Below are 19,542 nucleotides of genomic sequence, written 5' to 3'. Positions count from 1 at the left end.
GGTTACGATTTAGTTTCCTCATGTCATGATGGGAACGTCAACATCCCCAACATGGCCGACGCGTAGGCACATCCGCGAGCTCCGATGTGCTAGCTCCATCGGCTGCTCCAGCGCGCTGGCGTATCTACTCTTCATTTCTATGAACTTCACAGGGAAAAGTCACTTCTTCTTCTATGATTAGACGACGTAAATACTACTTTTGAAATTGACCAAATGAGTGTCGTAATTCAACTTTAAATACTTTTATTTTATTTATTTTCTCAGCATATGCTGGCTTTTGCCGATTGGGTATTTGGCAGCACGCCCACCGACGCCTTCCCAGGCTGACTTCACCCTGGTTGTTTCTAGCACTCGTTGCTAAACGACATTGCTTAACTATCCGCAAACGATCATTCATGTTGCTGGAAATGCTTCTTTATGTCATTCAAGCTGGGGGGTGGCGCACCGACAAAGCGAGTATCAAGGAGTACCAAGTTTGGTGGTGTTTTCCCCCCTACTACTTGTCATACAAATATAAAATGATTGGGAATTGTGATGAAGACAACAACAACAACAAAAACTTTTCATACAATACACTGCTGTTTTTCTGTATTAAAAAGCTATGTCAATCACTCTGACCGTAGGTAGACCTAAGGTATGTCCTCACTTCTGTTTTTTCATATTTCTTCAACGTTTTCAGCCATAATGGTGTAACGCAAACCAACACAACCCTGTTACTCATTTTAGAAAAATACAGCTTAATATCCAAACCAAGTTTGTTCTTGACCAGTTTGCACAGCAGCTGACACATTGTACTCTTGAGCAAAAACTCTTATAATTAGCATTGATTTTCAACCCTGTTACTGGAGTGTAATACTGAAGTTGTGTTAGTATTTGGATCAAATTCAACTTTAAATGTAATTAGTCAGTCATATTTTTCAAATACAGTAGTATATGTTTTTCAGAAGGCCCAGTGGACAAGTGGATGGGCTTCGGCCTTCTGTGGCGCTTGCATGTTCTTTCTTTACTTGCGTGGGTCCTCTGGCACCATCCCATGTTCCAACAATATGCATGCTAGGTTTACTGAATACTCTAAAATGTCCTAAATTGTCAATGTGATGTCAATTTGTCTATACAGTATGTGCCCTAGGATTAGATCCAGGTCGCCTGACTTTTGTACAGTCCGCGTGGGTTCAGTTGCGACTCGGTGACGGTGTGACAATTTTAGTGTATCGACAGAATGTGCCTTGTAATTGCCTGGTGACCACTTCGGGGTGTCGCCTGCCTTTTGCCCGATGTCAGCTCAGATAAGCTCCAGCTCACATGATTCTAGTGAGGATAAGGGGTACAGAAAATGGATGGATGGATTTAAGCAGCAATATCATCAAGATATATTTTGAGTGTCTGAGTATCTGTAAGAGGGTTGCGCCAAACAAAGCAAAATACTGTGTATGATATGACAAATATTTCATAAATTGTGTGCTGTTGATGGTAGAGTTGGACTAATGAAATTATATAATCGTTTACTTTGACCATTGTACCATTGTCTTTTTTTGACACAAATGTCTTTACTTCTACTTGAGTACAGAGGGTGAGTAGTTTGTCGGCTTGTGTTAGCAAGTAACCAAAAAAAAAAAAAGTGCCTCATTGAATATGAAAGCAGTCGTGCAGTCCGTCAGCTGGCTGGTGGAGGGGCGGCACGAGCTCATGATAAACCCCCTCCTCGCCTGCTCGTTCGCCGGCACACACGGTGGTGAAGCTCGGTCCAATTGAGACGGTTCTGGGCTATCTCGTTCTGTCAGATCGCGCTACGTACTAATGTAATTAATATGCGGGTGATTATTCTGACGCCTTTATCGCTGATCGTATTTGAATTTTAACTAAAAATTTCCACGGTCCCTCCCGCGCGTTCTCGTAACGTTCCGGTAGGCGCGCGCGTCATCCTAATTAGCTTGCCGGCTCCTGGAAGGAAATTCTTCAAACGACAGTTGACAACTGGACGTGCGGTAAGTGGATTTTTGTTGTGTCACATTAAATGTACGGAACGTGTATTTGTTCCCCCCACGCGACTTGTTGGCCAGTGGATGTTAGCTAACTGTTAGCATGGGTGTCTACCCGGAATTATTTCAATGACACGTTATCTTAAATAAAAAGTCTTACCAATACTACTAACGCAGCGTAAAGATAAGAAACCAAACCGTGAATTTGTATGTCGTTTGACTAATACAGACCGTCCAAGAAAGGATTTCGGCGAATGTCTGACTCGAGTTGTAACTCATTTTTACGACACAATGAAAGTCGTCGTTGGATAACTAGGAGTGGTGGCCATCTGTCCGGAAGTTGGCAGGTCATTGAATGCGGCTCGGCACCGTTTAGCTACAATGTAGCCACATCAGGACCATGTGTACGTTTTTTTTTTTTTTTTTTTTTTTTTTGCGTCAACGTGCAAATACTGACGGCAGTGGTTACCATCCCGGTCCGCTTTCCATGTATGTGTAGAGTGTGGTGTGATTAAAGGCGCTGAAAAAGGGTCGCGCTGAAGATGGCGCTTAAAAAGTCGTATGAATGGATGACGACACGTGCTCGCGGTGAAAACGTCTCGGTCCACAAGTGTTTTTTCCACCGCCGACACGCAATACACTTGGGTCAATTGAACGCCCCGGGCCGTCGAGAGCACGGGTAGTGCGGGAGTCCGTTGTATAGGCGCACGATAAAAGCCGCAGTTGTGTGGCGACGTTCGGCGAAAATGGCAGCCGCGAGGCGCTTTACGTGTCCTCCTGCATACTGTAATTAATTGAGTGAGGCGTTTACAACCTCAGGTTATTCCATCACTCCGCTCTGTGTTTTATATACGGCCTTTGTATTGTCATAAACCTGGGACAACACTCATCTAAAGCAGCTTCACAATGAGTAGTTTAATGAGCCATGAGGGAACATATTGTTAATTTGACTAATATCATGGCAAACAACAATATTGACTGAAATGTTGCTCTCGTCTCAATGTACTCAAATGTACATAGTTGGTGTGATCTGGTAAAGATAAAGGTATTCTTTTGTTTGAATGGCAACAGATGGATACACAGGTTAATTGTACCTTCTGCCATCTAGTGGAAGAGCATTTAATTGTTCTTCCTGTCACTATATGTGGCTGGAATAGATAGATGAACAACAATACATTATTTGTGGTAAATCATTTTTCAGACTAACTATAAGTGGATCATTTCCCGCAGCATGCCTGATGATCTCTCGTGACACACTGGTTGGGAAGAACCGCTCTAAAGCAAATCTCCCTGTTTGTTCTTTCAGGATATTCCCCTGTTCCCCCTGCTGCTGTTACACTTGCACAATGGCCGCCTCTTCACACCGTGCACTAACTCAGACCCAAAGAAACTGTAACCTGTTTAGTATAATTATAGGATAGCAATAAGCCCCATAAATTGTCACGCTATACCTCTCTATTTTCTTGCCTGTCCCTGATAAGTCCTGTAAAGAAGCTGGGCCTTCAAGACGATATATTTATTTCCTCATACCTCCAATAGTTGTTCTGTTTGAATATTATAGCATTAATAGTTTATATATATATTTTTTTGAAGTACTGTAATCTACAGTCATGGTTTCAACAACGGCAACCGTGACGGCAATCGTGGTAGCCACTACGGTAGCGGCGCAGGGCCCCCTCACGGGTTACTTATGGCTGCTGATCATCGGCTTCATCATCGCCTTCATCTTGGCCTTCTCGGTGGGCGCCAATGATGTCGCCAACTCGTTTGGCACTGCGGTGGGCTCCGGGGTGGTCACCCTAAAGCAGGCTTGCATCCTGGCCACTGTGTTCGAGACGCTGGGCTCGGTGCTTCTCGGCGCCAGGGTCAGCGAAACCATCCGCAATGGCATCATCGACGTGGGCATGTACAACGGTTCCGAGCATCTGTTGATGGCCGGATCCATCAGTGCCATGTTTGGTGAGTATCTGTGCCGATTCTCTGATAAAGCTCACAGATCCATGTCAACAAAGTGCAAATGGTTTCTTTTGCCATGTCGCATTTTTATTATGTAAGCAGCTGGGAAAAGGCCCGCAAATAATTATTGTAAAAATATGATCCAATGTCTCGATTTGCCTTCAGGTTCTGCTGTGTGGCAGCTGGCTGCCTCGTTCCTCAAGCTGCCCATCTCTGGAACACACTGCATAGTTGGTGCTACCATCGGCTTCTCTTTGGTAGCCAGAGGCCAGCAGGGAGTCAGGTGGCTCGAGCTTCTCTGGATTGGTAAGTAACACATGACCATTGCCAGCTTTTCATAGTCTCGGTGCATGTTCTAATGGTACGTGGCTGCTTTGTTAGTATAATGGAGTATGCTAGTTGTTTTGTTTTGCTGGGATAAGTGCCAATGTATCTGTAAACGGGACATGCTAAGGACAGTGTGTAACTGCACAGGACACATGAGACCCAGCAGGGTTAGAGGCGTTATTTAAGTTTGACACCACACTGTAAACTCTTCGACTTGGCGATTATGCCCACGAAACGTTCAGCAGATGTCTTAAAATTGTAACTGTATACATTAGAACATCGTATTGTTATGCAACACCCTGCACACTGATGCAGAGGCACGCTGCGGATTCTAATTACTAATGCTGGCGGTAACTGATGCAACTCGATACTGAGCAAGTGTTTCCTGTTTGTAACCTGACGGGAGGCACTTGCTCTCTAAAAAGTAGAGCCACGGTATTGCTCCAGAACACCACGTCACCACATAAGTCGCCTGTGGGCCCGATCTTAAGAATAGTTCACCACTGTTGGGACATTGTAATTTTTAAAAGGGTTGGTGATGCCCGTTCCAGAATAGTCTGATGAGGAAGAATGAATGGAAATTCCACATTGTTGCATCCTGTTTTTGTTTGCTAATTTCTAATTGCGACTGACATTTTAACTCTCCTGTTTGGGTTATTTGCAGTTGCTTCTTGGTTTCTGAGTCCCCTTCTGTCTGGGATAATGTCGGCTGTGGTTTTCTACTTTGTGCGCGTGTTCATCTTGCACAAGGTATGTTTAAGATTAGATCTTGGAGCAATATAAGAAGTAAGTTCTTCTTTGTGTGATGTTAAAACTGTAAAGGCTTAGTTCTGGTTTTCCTGAATGGGATTTCTTCCTTGCAGAAAGACCCGGTGCCAAATGGATTGAAGGCCCTACCTGTGTTCTACGCTATAACTATGGGAATCAACCTGTTCTCCATCATGTTCACTGGAGCTCCGAGTGAGTGTCACTGTCTCGGTCATGTCCCTCTCCATGTCTGTCCTCAGGCACAGCTTAAAATAAACTGCTCCCTCATTCAGACTGCAGGATGCCCACGCATATTCCACACTCAACCAGACTGTTTATCCTTATAACTCTGTTTATTTTAACATGTTTTTCGGGGCTCTCTTGGTTGCTTGTGTTTGGAAGTGGGTCATAGGTGGAATGAAAATGTTAAAAGAGGAGCACAGCAGGCAGATGGAAAAGAGAAGTAACAAGGGTGTTGTCATTGGTTATATTTGCACTAATGCCTGTAGTCTGTGAAATCATAACTTTGATTCATTCTGAATACATGTTGCCCCATTTAACGTCAAGAAACACTTTTATTAAATGAGCAACTTTTGCTCCTTTTGTGTTCTTCTCTCTACAGGGCCTAACAAGATGTTAGCTGGCCTGGGCCATTAAATGGTGGCTACAGGCCAGAGTAGGACCAGATATGGTGCGCTGATGTGCATGTACACATCAGCGCACTGAGAGGCGATCACTCGTGGTTCCATCACAACCCATGAGCCTGCTTAGCCAGGCACATTCTGTACAATTGTCCTTGTACTTGGGTTAAAAAAAAAAAAACACGCAAAAAAAGGTGCGAGAATGCATTTTAGACACATCATCAAATGCCTACTGCATCGTAGGTCACCCTTCCCCCCTTTCCACATTGTTAGTCAGGTACCACTTGGGGCATATTTAAGTGAGTAGCAGTTGTCTAAAATCCAAATGGATTGTAGTCTCCTGTTGGATTCAACAGTGTAACATGGTAGCAGCCAAGCAAGGACAGTTGGCTTGGTTTCCTGTGACAAGACTACTCAAGGCTCAGATGCTATCGTAGTGGTGCGATAGGACACCAGGCATCCTAGGGCACATTCCAACACTTTATGTATGTGTGTGTGTGTGTGTGTGTGTGTGTGTGTGTATATATATAGTTGTTTAGTTATATATATATATATATATATATACACACACACACACACGCACACACACACGCACACAAACACATAGCCGTGGCAGAGACCAAGTCAGCAAGGTCAGCACGATTGCAGGTCAAAGAAGGTGAGGGTCAGCTCTCTGTATTCCACAAAATGAGGTCAAGGAAGAAATCTGAAATCTATACTGTGACCTTGTAAATGAAAATGAACTCTACCCCAAACAGATGCATTGAGATTTGAGGACCATGTTATCTATCGGGTAAGGCAGTACAAACAGCAGTAAACAAAACCTCTTTTGGCTCGCCAGACAAGTGTGGGTGTGTGTGTGTGTGTCTGGTTCAGTGTCATCATGATGGTACAATCTGACCCTGGCACCAGCCTCCATTGATGGGAGCTTAATGCGTTTGGCTGGACAGGGATTTTCTGCCCGAGTTACTCTAAAAAACAAACACCATTCAGCATTCGTCACTGTGGCGACACGAGACAGTAACATAAAATGGACAAATACTTGGGGGTTGTTTTCAACTTGAGTCAAGCTCCTGAAACTGAATCATTCGTGTCTCCCGGAGGTTGCTAGTTTTGATTACATTTTTCAGGCTCTAATACTGAACTCAAAGACCTTTTTCCTTAGTGCTTAACCACTCAGCTGGAAGTTAGGCAAACGTTAGGTCTAGTCGCCCACTCGTCCATAAAGTATCACTCTCGCTGTCACTTGTGTAATTAAATTTGGCTGCTCATTGAGGGGCGGGAAAAACAACAACATGGAATTGTGTAAAGTGGCTCGCGGTGTGCGGAGGTTTTTCGAGGAGGGGTGTGGAACACAGCTGTGGTCAAAATTCCATTTCCTGTGTAGCCCCATCCATCCCACTTATTGGCTGCGGCGGGACTGTTTTGCAGGATGCCTGTGAGTGAGTCACAATGACGCACAGACAGACTGACGTGAATCTCGTCTAGCCTGCAAACCCACCCCCTTTTTAATTATTTTTTATTTTGTTAAGTCGTTCTGACACCCGTTTGTGAACATCTCGCTCCGCATGAGCGGCGTGAAGGGCAGCGAGGTCAGCTATTCACAGAGCCGTGCCCCTCTTATTATTCTCCTTGTGCCATGCCCACCTCGAAGGGCGCACGGCTCTGTTGCATAACTGAATAAACGGCAGCGAGGTGCTCTTCGGTCTCATGCTACAGCGTGACCGAATCAGCGCACAGATCCGCCACGGACTCCGACCTCAAACTCATATCGCTCGGCCTTGCTCTTGCATTTCCTTTTGTTTGCCTTCGCTTCATTTATTCAGCGACAAGGTCACTCTGCAGCAAGATGTCTGCTTCCCCTGGGAGGTTGAAGTCGTAACTTGCGCTCACGCACTGCATCATGCCGACGTCAGCAGCACGAGCGCTTGCTGCAGTGTTGGTATCAAGGTGCTCTTTGCTAAAACTCCCCCTTGTCACTCCCTGCGGAAATGTCACCTTTTAAGGAACTCCTTGTCTATGTGCTCGTTAGGGGTCATGCTAACATTGTTGCCCCCGCCCCCCCCCCCCTTCTTTATTTTTTAGATGTTACATAAGTGTTCATTTCGAAGGGGACCCAACGCCACTGTTAATATTTACATACGGAGCACAGCAGTGGTGCGTGACCGCATGTCAGAGCCACAGAGACACTGCTGTGGCACCAATCAAAGCAAGTTCCTCTATCCCTACTACATAGTTACCCATAATGCAATAGTATTTAACTAGTAGACAAATTAAATGGAGCGCACTACTTGGCTACAACCAGCAGAGTTGATTCACTTTCAACTCGGAAGTGGTGCTACAGCCACATTATGGTGATTTGTTTAGTTCAATAGAAAAAGGAGTTCAGAACATTCAGATTCTTCCATCAGTTCTACAGTTTGCTGTAGCACTTGTCAATCGCAAGGCACATACAGACTAACAACCATTCCCTCTGTGACAATTTAATTTAGTCTTCAATTAACCTGTTTTTGGAATTTCCACCTTGCTGCCATAGAAATTTTCCCGTTGCTTTAGAAATATTTAAACCAATAACTGTTTCATTACCCCTCTAGTCTCAAATAAAAACAAAGTCAAGTGCCCATCCATCTTGATGTTCACACTCCAAATGTGTGAGCTGCCCGCAAAGAAAGGTGGCACCCGCTGCCCGTTTGTTTAAAAACCTGCCTTTTTTTGTCTTTTTCCATTTGTGTGTCTTGTTCTGTGCGTCCGGTGGTCCTCCAGTGTTGGGATTCGACAAGCTCCCCTGGTGGGGCATCTTGCTCATCTCGCTTGGCTGTGCCCAGCTGACGGCCGTCGTGGTCTGGTTCATCGTGTGTCCGCGCCTGAAGAAGAAGATCGAACGTAAGTGACTAATGACTTATTTCCCAGAGTCTACTTAACCACTGAAACGGTTTCCTTGCTGACCACACCGCTTGAACCATTAGCTGTCTCAAGCTACGCCTAGTTAGACGGTTTACTTTTTAATCCATTCATTGGGTATTCAGTTCAACTGATAGGCAGTAAGTCTGCTCTATGTGGGTCATAGTAATCCAACTAATTGGCCTTTAACACGGCCGTCTAAAATAAGTCACGGTTGACGCGACATATCCAGAGTGGTGTAGTATTTGTTGCATTAAGTTTGCCTTATTCCCCCCCCCCCCCCCCCAAAATTAATTTAAATATTTTATTTAGCTCATTGAATATTTTATTTATTGTATTCATTACAAATTTACAAACACATTTAACCTTTTAATTCCATAATTGGTTGATTGTACAGTGGAACCTAGACTTGCGTTTTTGTAGTAACAAGCTGTCTCTTGTTCTTTTTTTTTTTTTCTTAGGTTTTAACTCATTCACTGCTATTGATGGCTGTTGAATTCAAATATCCATGTTAACATGGAGGACTGGACTTTAAAAGTTGTGTTTTAGGACTTAAATGTATTTATTGCTTTGGACAGTGAGCCAAAAGATTTTACAAGCGAGCTTCTTGTACGACACCGCTTCTATGAAGTGGGGGAAAAAAGTTGCAGATGCCCTTTCAGCCATTTATTGTACGGGCCAATCAAACACAAATTCAAAATGAAAACACTTGCAAGGAGCATGGAGCAGATGCTAACCGTGAACTAATGGTGTGGTAAACTGACTGTAGCTCCTGAAAGTGCACATCAACACACTGATGGACTATGGTGTTTGTGACTTTTGGTTTATTTGCGTGTAAAAAAACAGTTAATTTCATTTATATTCTATTATGCATTTTACAGTTTTTTTTGTTTTTGTTTTTTGTCAATACAGTGCTATTTTACAGAAAAATTTATAACAAAAAATGGTAGTTTTTGTGGGTCAGGAACGAATTAATGGCATTTAATTTCAATGGGTAAGATGAAGTAATGAAAATGTAGCCCCTGAGCAATTAAGTTTTCCCACACCTGCTTTACTGGATCATCTTGAATCCACAAGCACTTGTCATGTGAGACACAAGACGGCTTTTATAAGCGAAGCTGCAAGCGGTATTGTAAATACATCCCATGTCACTGGATCCTTTTAACAGTATTTTCCCTCCCCTGGTCATGTACTTATGTGAAAGGGCCCTCGTGTCCTGTGCTTGTATTTGTATATATTTTGATGCGTCTGAAGTAGGGCTGCACAATTATGGCAAAAATAATAATCACGATTATTTTTGATTCATATTGTCATCATGATTCATGTTAGGGGAAAATCTTAATTTTTATTGCACTACTTTTCAACAAACCATGTAACAATTTACAGTGCCAAGTTAATCTTAATAAGAATAAATGATAGATCATAAAAATAAATTTACCCCCAAAATTTCTTCTTTGCCAAGGGCTCACTGAATAAATATGCTATTATAAAGTGCAATCACGAATTGTAACTTAATGGAAGCAAATACAATGAATGCATAAAACGCACTAACATGAGGCTGTAAGCACCGACTTTTCATTTGAAAATCCCCATTGATAATATAGTGAATTGTAAAGGAAGGGTACGTCTCCGTTCTTCTTGATTGGTCAGTCGTACACGGTCACAAAATGCAAAGAACTTGACCGTTGTGATTTCCCTCTCTATGGACTTTTTCTTTGCCAGCCGATTGTTAATAGTGTCTTACCGCGACACGCCCTCTCTCCGGCAATGTGCTGAGAGGGCCAACTTTAAAATAAACGCTTCATATATATTACTACGTTGGACATCAATGCCATTCCCATGGGCTCACCACCTGTGGGAGGGGCCATAAGGGTCGTGTGCAGTGCGAGGTGGGCGGTGGCCGAAGGCGGGGACCTTGGCGATCCGATCCCCGGCTACAGAAGCTGGCTCAAGGGACGTGGAATGTCACCTCTCTGGCAGGGAAGGAGCCCGAGCTGGTGTGTGAGGTCGAGAAGTTCAGACTAGATAAAGTCGGGCTCGCCTCCACGCACAGCTTGGGCTCTGGTACTAGTCCTCTTGAGAGGGGTTGGACTCTCTTCCACTCTGGAGTTGCCCACGGTGAGAGGCGCCGAGCAGGTGTGGGTATACTTATTACCCCCCGACTCGGCACCCGTACGTTTGGGTTCACCCCGGTGGACGAGAGGGTAGCCTCCCTCCGCCTTCAGGTGGGGGGACAGGTCCTGACTTTTGCAGCAGTTCAGAGTACCCACCCTTTTTGGAGTCCTTAGAGGGGGTGCTGGAGAGCGCTCCCGCTGGGGGACTTCAATGCTCACGTGGGCAATGACAGTGAGAGCTGGAAGGGCGTGATTGGGAGGAACCCGTTTCCAGTGAGGGTTGGACAAGGCTGCCCTTTGTCACCGATTCTGTTCATAACTTTTATGGACAAAATTTCTAGGCGTAGCCGAGGCGTAGAGGGGGTCCGGTTTGGCGGAGTCAGTATTGCATCTCTGCTTTTTGCTGATGATGTGGTTCTGTTGGCTTCATCGAGCAATGATTTCCAACTCTCACTGGAGCGGTTCGCAGTAGAGTGTGACGCGGCTGGGATGAGAATCAGCACCTCCAAATCTGAGACCGTGGGCCTCAGTCGGAAAAGGGTGGAGTGCCCTCTCCGGGTCGGGGATGAGATCCTGCCCCAAGTGGAGGAGTTCAACTATCTTGGGGTCTTGTTCACGAGTGAGGGAAGAATGGAACGGGAGATCGACAGGCGGGTCGGTGCAGCGTCTGCAGTGATGCGGACTTTGTATCGGTCCGTTGTGGAGAAGGAGTTAAGCCGAAAGGCGAAACTCTCAATTTACCGGTCGATCTACGGTCTTACCCTCACCTATGGTCACGAGCTGTGGGTCGTGACCGAAAGAACAAGATCCCGGATACAAGCGGCCAAAATGAGTTTCCTCTTCTTAGAGAGAGGGTGAGAAACTCGGTCATCCGGGAGGGGCTCAGAGTAGAGCCGCTCCTCCTCCACATTGAGAGGAGCCAGATGAGGTGGCTTGGGCATCTGTTTAGGATGCCTCCTGGACGCTGCCTCCCTGCTGAGGGGTTCCGGGCACGTCCCACCGGGAGGAGACCCCGGGGACGACCCAGGACACGCTGGAGAGACTACGTCTCTCGGCTGGCCTGGGAACACCTCGGGATCCCCTCGGAAGAGCTGGAGCAAGTGGCTGGGGAGAGGGAAGTCTGGGCTGGATGCTAGAGAATAGCAATGCCATTTAGGCTTTTGTTTCGAAGTTGGCACATGAGCACAGTGGCGCTGAATTGAAGCCTTAATCATGCGTTCGCCCCCTGGTGGCTGGCTGACTAGGTGGGAGGCACGGCTCCCAATGAAGTGCTTCTCATATGCAGCAGTGCCCGCATTTTAAATGTGAAAGATCAGGCTCATTTCATCGTGGCAGCCAAAATTGCAATAATAAAATGTTATTTTATTATGTTATTTTTTCCCCAAGTAATGTCTCACTCCCAACTTTTGTCCCCTTACTAGGAGATATTAAGTCTTCCAGCCCCTCGGAGAGCCCCCTCATGGAGAAGAGCGAGCTGAAGGAGCCCCACTGTCCCATCCTCAAACCCACGGACAAGGAGGCGTCGGCGCCGTCCTCCCCGGCTGCCGATCAAATTCCCGCTGTCCCGCCGGCTTCCGAGGAGCGGCGTGTGGCGTTCAATATCGGAGATTGCGACGAGGGCGACGCCGTCAAAGAGCGCAAGGTGGCCTTTGACATTGGGGAGTCGGATGAAACGGAGTGTAACAATGCTAATGGTGGTAAGTATACTCGAGAATAGCATTTTTTTTTTTTAAATATACCATCTTTGAGAGTTGACTTTAAATGTAAGTTATGGTAAAACTGCAAAAATGGCTCAAAGGTCACACGAAAACCTGTAATAAGCTATGGCAGCATGATGGCATTGTGAGCAGTGAAGAAGAGTAATGCTAATGTTAGCTGCTAGTGTTAGCTACAGGCTGACTAGGTAGCATGTTCAGCTGAAGACATTCTTAGCTGTAGTGCTAGCTTATGTACAGTAGTGTGGGAAAAGTGTTTGCCCCCTTCCTGATTAATTTTTTCCATGTTTGTAATTGGTTATTATTATTAAGGGAGGAGAAAAAAACTAAACCTACATTGCCATCACTGTGAACTGACTGTCCCCCATTGGACTTCGCTCCCTCTCGCTGTGCAGTCCCCAAGCAGCCCAGCAACGGTTCTGCCACTGGAGCCCATCAGGTCCAGTTCAACAACCGGCCGGCACAGATCCCGAGCAACGGCTACAGCCAGTACCACACGGTCCACAAGGACTCGGGCCTCTACAAGGACCTGCTGCACAAGCTCCACCTGGCCAAGGTGGGCGACTGTATGGGCGAGGGCGGCGAGCGGCCCATCCGCCGCAACAATAGCTACACGTCGTACACTATGGCCATCATCGGCATGCACGCCGACTTTAAGCACAAGGACGGCGAGCCCCAGGACGGGGACAAGGCCCCCGGACAGGGCCAGGACAGGAAGCGCATACGCATGGACAGCTACACCAGCTACTGCAACGCCGTGGCTGAGCACGCTGCGCCCGAAGGCCTGGGCGAGGACGACGTGACGCTGGAGATGGGCAAGGACGACGCGGGCAGCACCCAGAGCTCCCTGGACGAGGACGGACTGGAGGCGGACAAACCCGAAGTGTCCGTGCTCTTCCAGTTCCTCCAAATTCTCACCGCTTGCTTCGGCTCCTTCGCTCACGGAGGAAACGACGTCAGGTACGCGTCCGTTCATCGTGAGGCGACGCGTCGTCTCGAACGCGTCGCCGGGGTTAACGATTCCATTTTGCGTTGAGCAGCAATGCCATCGGCCCGTTGGTCGCTCTCTGGCTGGTGTACGTCAGCGGCAGCGTGACGTCCAAGGAACCCACGCCCACGTGGCTGCTGCTCTACGGAGGCTTGGGCATCTGCATGGGCCTGTGGGTGTGGGGCCGCAGAGTGATCCAGACCATGGGCAGGGACCTCACCCCCATTACTCCCTCCAGGTAAGGTTCTACACACGCCTGACACCGTACATTCTTTCATCTGGCCCAGCGAGCATTTGACATGATCAAGTGTCCTGTAATATTGTTTCATTTGAATGTTTTTATTCCTTTATCTTAATTCATTTTACTTGGCAGTTAAGGTCAATACAATATTGGTAAAATACAATTTGATTTTAAAAATACTGTTTTACTTTATAAAAATATATTTTTTCTTACCTCATTTATAAATGACCTGGCCCGTGTATTAATTTAGACACTCCGCACAATGTGGCCCTTGAGTACAAACGTCTATTGAGTGGAACTTCGGGATTTGTGTCTAAAAGACTTTTGATTGCCTCGCGCAGTGGTTTCAGCATCGAGCTGGCGTCTGCTCTGACTGTGGTGGTCGCTTCGAACGTCGGCCTGCCCGTCTCCACCACCCACTGCAAGGTAGGCTGCGCCCACACTGGATTTTGTCAGTGTGAACCGGCTCCAGTAAACAGGAAGTAGTCGGCGAGACTCACGGAATATTTTTGGCAGGTGGGCTCCGTGGTGGCTGTGGGCTGGCTGCGCTCTAAGAAGGCGGTGGATTGGCGTCTGTTCCGTAACATCTTCATGGCTTGGTTCGTTACCGTACCCATCTCGGGCCTAATCAGCGCCGCCATCATGGCCATCTTCATCTACGCCTTCAACGGCACCGTGTGAGGCTTTGGCCCCCTCCTGGGGAGAAGAGAGAAGACGACGACGACCGCTCCGGTGTGCGCCGAGAGGAGTGGAGTTGGGCGGGGTTCATATATCGCTTACCTCAAGCCAATGGAAAAAAATAAACTACAGATGTTTAATGGGACTTGCGATATAGGCCTTTCGGGTCATGGCTGCATTATGTAACGGCTCACATTGTGTTGCTTGTTTCCAGTCAGGCCTCCCATTGATACTGTTGCATTTCCTTGTTCTTGCTTTTTTGTATCTTCTCATTCTGTAAAAGGCAACAACTTGATTTTCAAATACTTTTTTTTTTAACTTTGCAGTTCTGTCAATAGAACCATGCAGTTTTAATTTTCTTTTGGAAAACAAACCAAAAAATAATTAAAATGCAGTATTAAGACTTTTGCAGATGTTTCAACAGAGTTGGCATAGCTGCAAAAGTTTTTTTAGTTGAAAATCAGGTTATTGCTGTGAGTGGGATTATACCTCCCCCCCCTCTCCCCAATCAGGCTTCTGGAGTACTGAGACTCTATTCTCTACATTAAAAAACAAAACAAAATCACTGCTGAGGAAGATAAATTTTTGAACATTTGACTAATTATATTGCTGATGACTGGAGGGGAAAGACAAGCTAATTGTGGATCAAATCAGAAATGGGTGTCCATAACAAAATAGCCTTAAGGATAGTCTTCACCTTTCACCTATGCTCAAACCAATGTACTGTAGTTCAAAAAGTGTGAAAATTGTGAAATACATTAATGTTAAACTGCCTATATTTCAGTTTTGTGTTCTAGGTGTCAAAGCAAATGCTTAGTGAGATATTTGATATTTGATGGTTCCTTTTGACTGTGGCATGTTATTTTTAGAACATGTCACAAGCAAATAAAAAAAAAAAAAAAAAAGTTGTGAAAAACAAACAGCTGACTTTCTCTAATGTATGCGCCTTGGAAAGTATCCGTGCAGCTATTGAAACACTGAATATTGTTAATTGAACTTGGCTCTCTAAACAAGAATGTGCTGAAATCCCATTTGAGCTTGTTGGTATCGATCCTTGGTTATATTTACACGCAAGTGTCCAACTGCCGTGAAAACTTTTTTTTTTTTTTAGGGGTGGGGGGTCCTCTTTTAGTGGGCAATTGAATATACGCAGTGGTCCATTTGGGGGCAAATGTGTTGCATTCCACTGGTAGCGTATTTTTGCCTATTGAACTTTTAAATGCATTTAACACATGTACATGCTCGAGTTGCCTTAAATGTTTTCATTTGCCCTTTAGGTACCAAAGAATTATCTTTTTTTTAATTTTTTTATTTAAATATACAGACACAGCCACATCATGGATGGAAAAAGTCAAACATTGTAAAAATGTTTTATCTAAGTTGTACAATAAAAGTTTAGTTCTGTTTGTTGAAATTTTTTAAACCTTGTGAGTAAGTACAGTAGTGACAAGCATGGTGCTATAGTGGCAAGGTACGGTTTGAGTTTGAATTTTGGCCTTCCTATGTCAAGTTTTCATGTCATCCCATGCTTGCATTGGTTTTCTCTGGCTATTCTGGCTTCCTCCCACATCCCAAGAGCATACGTTAGGTTCACTGGACTAAATTGCCCATAGGGATGAATGTGAGTTAACAGTTTGTCTATAAGTCCGCTATGATTGGCCGACCACTATTCCAGGGCGTAACCCGCTTCTCTCGCCAAAGGTCCGCTTAGGGTTAACTGAAGACTAAATTGTCCATAGATAAGAGTGAATCCATTTTCTATAGAACCTGTGTGCTGGAGCCTTGGGACTAAATGTAGGGTACATTCTGTAGTCTGGCATACACTACAGCCCACCTGTAACGCTAAAGAGGATAACCGTTATAGAAAATGAATGGATGGATATACTCGCGGTTCGGCACCCACAGAAATTTTTAAATTATTTAAAGATTTCTTTCTTTTTTTTTGTGGGGGAACAAACCTGCCAATTTTCAATAAGCGTTTTCAGTGTTAAGCGCACCCCTCCAAAAAAACCAAACTATTATTAATTTGAAGAAATATGCAAATAGGTGAATCTGGGTGCCAAATGGTGAGTATGCAGGGGTCCAATGTATTGTATTACATTTTGTCTATATGAGCACTGTGATTGGTTGGTGGCCAGTCCAGGGTGCACCCCGCCTCTCGCCCAAAGTCAGCCGGCATCGGCCCAGCTCGCCCGAGGTCTTAATGAGGACAAGGGCTATAGAAAATGGATGGGTATTTGTTTGTATTTACCAGTAATGAACAGCTAATTAGCCTAAATGAGCATAACAATCCATCCAACTTTAAATATTTCTCAAAATTCCTCAGCCAAACTTCCCACAGAAGTTTCTGGAACTTGTCCTGAAGTTTACTGTAAATGTTGCTGCTCCCCTTTTACAAAGCAGAGTAGACAAGCTTGACACTTTTTTTTCCTTTTTGTTTTTTTTTTAATTTAAAATTTATTTGAGTTGGCTCTGCCACGCTGTAAAAAGTGCTCCCATCCACTCAGGTGTGCTGTCACTCGAGTAAGTCTGTTAGGCAGGAAAAGAAGAAAAAAAGTAACAGTTAAATTCCCAGCACTGCAAGCCATTACTGTGACTCACATTCAGCTTCCTGGTGGATCACAACTCACTCAACAGGTTTTGCTCAAACAGGTGCAGTAAAGGTGTGTCGAACTAGCTATATGTAAACTACAACCACGCCATTCATTCATAAACTGCTGCAAGTAGCACAAGCAAATATAGTTACAGTATAAATCCAGAACAATAAGTACTAGGGGACAGTGGCCTTTAAAAACAACGGTCCTGGTTTTGTGTCATACATATATAAACCAGTCCAAAGATTTGGTCATCTCTGCAGCGTTCACATTGTTGTTGACAAATTTCAATCATCAGCTTGTTAAAAAAAACACCAGTGTGGTATGTGTAAATGTTGTGTTCTCAGCCAAGGCCTATAAAAGGCTTTTGACTATTTTCAGCTGACCCAGACTGGCTGCATCCAGTTTCCCCCACAATGTGCTGCATTGCATAAGCTCACATTCACACACACACACACACACACACACACACTGACAGTCCCTTGTACTGCACCTGGCCACACCGGTGCAGTGGACGTGTTTGTTAAGGCTACGACATTTACACGATGTTCCCGGCGGCCACGGCAGCCCCGCTTTCAGGCCGTAGTGAGACACCGCGGGGGAAGGGATGGGTAACAGTGACTGCCGTGGATGCCTGGCAAGATTTTTAAACTTTCCAAAAAGTTGTCACCTAGTGGAATGAGAAACTTAGTCAGCCATAGTAAAACACGGTGCATGCAACTGAACTTGACAGTATGTAATGGGGCGGAAATATTTGTTGGCAGGCCTTACCATATTTATTCCCTGGCATCTCACACTTGGCGCCTACAACTCTTCTAAAGCTAAGCCACGTGTTTAATTAACCAAATTGCCTGCCGTGGCATACCTATTTATAACGGTTAAGGATAAATGTGTGTGTGAGAGAGAGAGAGAGAAGCGCACAGTGTAGTGTAGGTGAATAACGGGCTCTTCTGCACATTTTGATATACGAACTGGATTAGTGGTGTTGACAGAAAACTAATATTAAACATTTATTTGGTGGCATATACATATATACATATATATATACACATATCTGTAGGAATTGACATTTAGACATTTTATATTATTTCATACCTTGCATTCGGTCTCTACCTGTGATTATAGATAGATAATAATTTTATAATCAGGTGAGGAAATGTTCATGTTATTTATATATAGTCTATGGCAAAAGGGGGAGGACCGCGGTTGTGGGATCCCGCTTTGCAATTAGCAATGATGACGAGGAGGACAATGGGGTGGGGTGTGGGTCAGGGCGCGCTATTCAAGCTAGTACCGTGAACGATGACACGACTCGTGCGCTTCTACCGCAGCGCTCACACCAAAACAAATTTAAACACTTGGCAGCACGTAAATAATACCATCAAATCTGGTGCACTTTTAATTTATTCAGTGTGTATGCACACCACTTATGTGCAGCCCTGCATATAGGCTATATACTGTACGACAGTATAACGACATGAAAATAATAAAATGTTATTTATAATTCTATTTAATGTCATTCTCTTCCCAATATTATCGAATCAATAGTAATAATATTATTAACATTACCAATTAACAACAACAACAACAAAAAAAGTGAAGTTTCATGTTTTGTCATCTGTGATTCCACAGCTTTTACTGCCGTTTCATTTTTTGCCACGGTATCGTTTCAGTATCGGCATCGAGCGACATCATGCAGCTATCGTGTCAAAGTCAGAATTTTGCTATTGCGATGACACTACAAACTCTTTTACATATTAACTTAAAAAAAAGTTCACCTTATATACAAACGACCTACCTGGCCCTTCTGTTCATTTTAATAATCAAATGTGGCCCTTGGGCACCAGCGCTTGCCCAGTCCTGACAGTGTGAGTGCGTGCGTGGTCACCTTGTTCCTTGGTTGAATCCTTGCCGTCATCTTCTGTACCGACATGAGCAAAAGGCCACATCATTAGGTACATCTGAACACTATACATGGCGCGCAATACACACGATACAACTCGATGGTCATCTAGTTGTGTCATGTCATGCAGTATTGTGTTATATTGTATTATTCTGTTTTGTTTTGTGACGGTATGTGGTGTTATTTTGCATAGAGTTAGGCTGAACTTTGACCTCTGGGGATCAATAAAGGGTTATCCTATGTTGTTTTTTTATATAGTATTGCATCATGTAGTGTTGCATTGTGTTGTTTTGTTTTATAGTGTTATGTAATGTAGTGTTACATTGTCATGCAGCGCTGTACTGTGCTACATAGTGTTATTAGTAATGTTACACAGGTTACTTTTTATTTTTGTTTAACTTAGTGCTGTATGATTGTCATTTTATGCAGTCATGCTGTGATTATGTTTGTGTTATGTAGTGTTATTTTACGTAGTGTCGTGCCGTGTTGTTATCTTCTGTACAATATGGTGGATAATATCTGTTTGGTTCTTGCGTCATGAAACAGGAATATGGGATGGGTTCACATTCTAATGGCGAGCTGTCGTCTGAATATATTGAGACTGCATGAAGATTTAATTTTATCTATACTTCCATCTTACTTACCTGAAGTGCTCTCTGGGTGTGCAGGTGACTGCTGCTGTTGCTCTGGAAGCAACAACAATTACATAACATAACTTTGAATGACTTGACAACTTTCCGAACTTGAGCAGAGTGCGC

The 19,542-nt window shown here is 44.6% G+C and overlaps 1 protein-coding gene across 1 annotated transcript; it reads left to right on the top strand.

Moving 5' to 3' along the window:
- The first annotated feature begins 1,663 nt into the window (after positions 1-1,663).
- Positions 1,664-15,691, top strand: slc20a1b (solute carrier family 20 member 1b). Its single transcript, XM_061697539.1, has 11 exons — positions 1,664-1,985; positions 3,286-3,938; positions 4,101-4,241; positions 4,927-5,012; positions 5,126-5,222; positions 8,414-8,533; positions 12,087-12,362; positions 12,776-13,340; positions 13,421-13,606; positions 13,951-14,035; positions 14,126-15,691. The coding sequence occupies exons 2-11, from the start codon at positions 3,590-3,592 to the stop codon at positions 14,288-14,290; spliced, it is 2,070 nt and encodes a 689-aa protein (XP_061553523.1). The 5' UTR covers positions 1,664-1,985; positions 3,286-3,589; the 3' UTR covers positions 14,291-15,691.
- Positions 15,692-19,542: the final 3,851 nt, after the last annotated feature.

This window comes from Phycodurus eques, chromosome 15 (assembly GCF_024500275.1).
Source record: "Phycodurus eques isolate BA_2022a chromosome 15, UOR_Pequ_1.1, whole genome shotgun sequence".
Lineage (NCBI taxonomy): Eukaryota > Metazoa > Chordata > Actinopteri > Syngnathiformes > Syngnathidae > Phycodurus > Phycodurus eques.
Note: the sequence above shows the minus strand (reverse complement) of the source record. Positions and strands in the feature narration are given on the sequence as shown.

What these genes read in the sequence shown, in the direction of transcription:
- slc20a1b (XM_061697539.1), top strand. Translation starts at nt 3,590, where the DNA reads ATGGTTTCAACAACGGCAACCGTGACGGCAATCGTGGTAGCCACTACG. An exon ending in ATCCATCAGTGCCATGTTTG is followed by an intron (nt 3,939 to 4,100) that starts GTGAGTATCTGT and finishes ATTTGCCTTCAG; the next exon opens with GTTCTGCTGTGTGGCAGCTG. An exon ending in TCTCCACCACCCACTGCAAG is followed by an intron (nt 14,036 to 14,125) that starts GTAGGCTGCGCC and finishes TATTTTTGGCAG; the next exon opens with GTGGGCTCCGTGGTGGCTGT.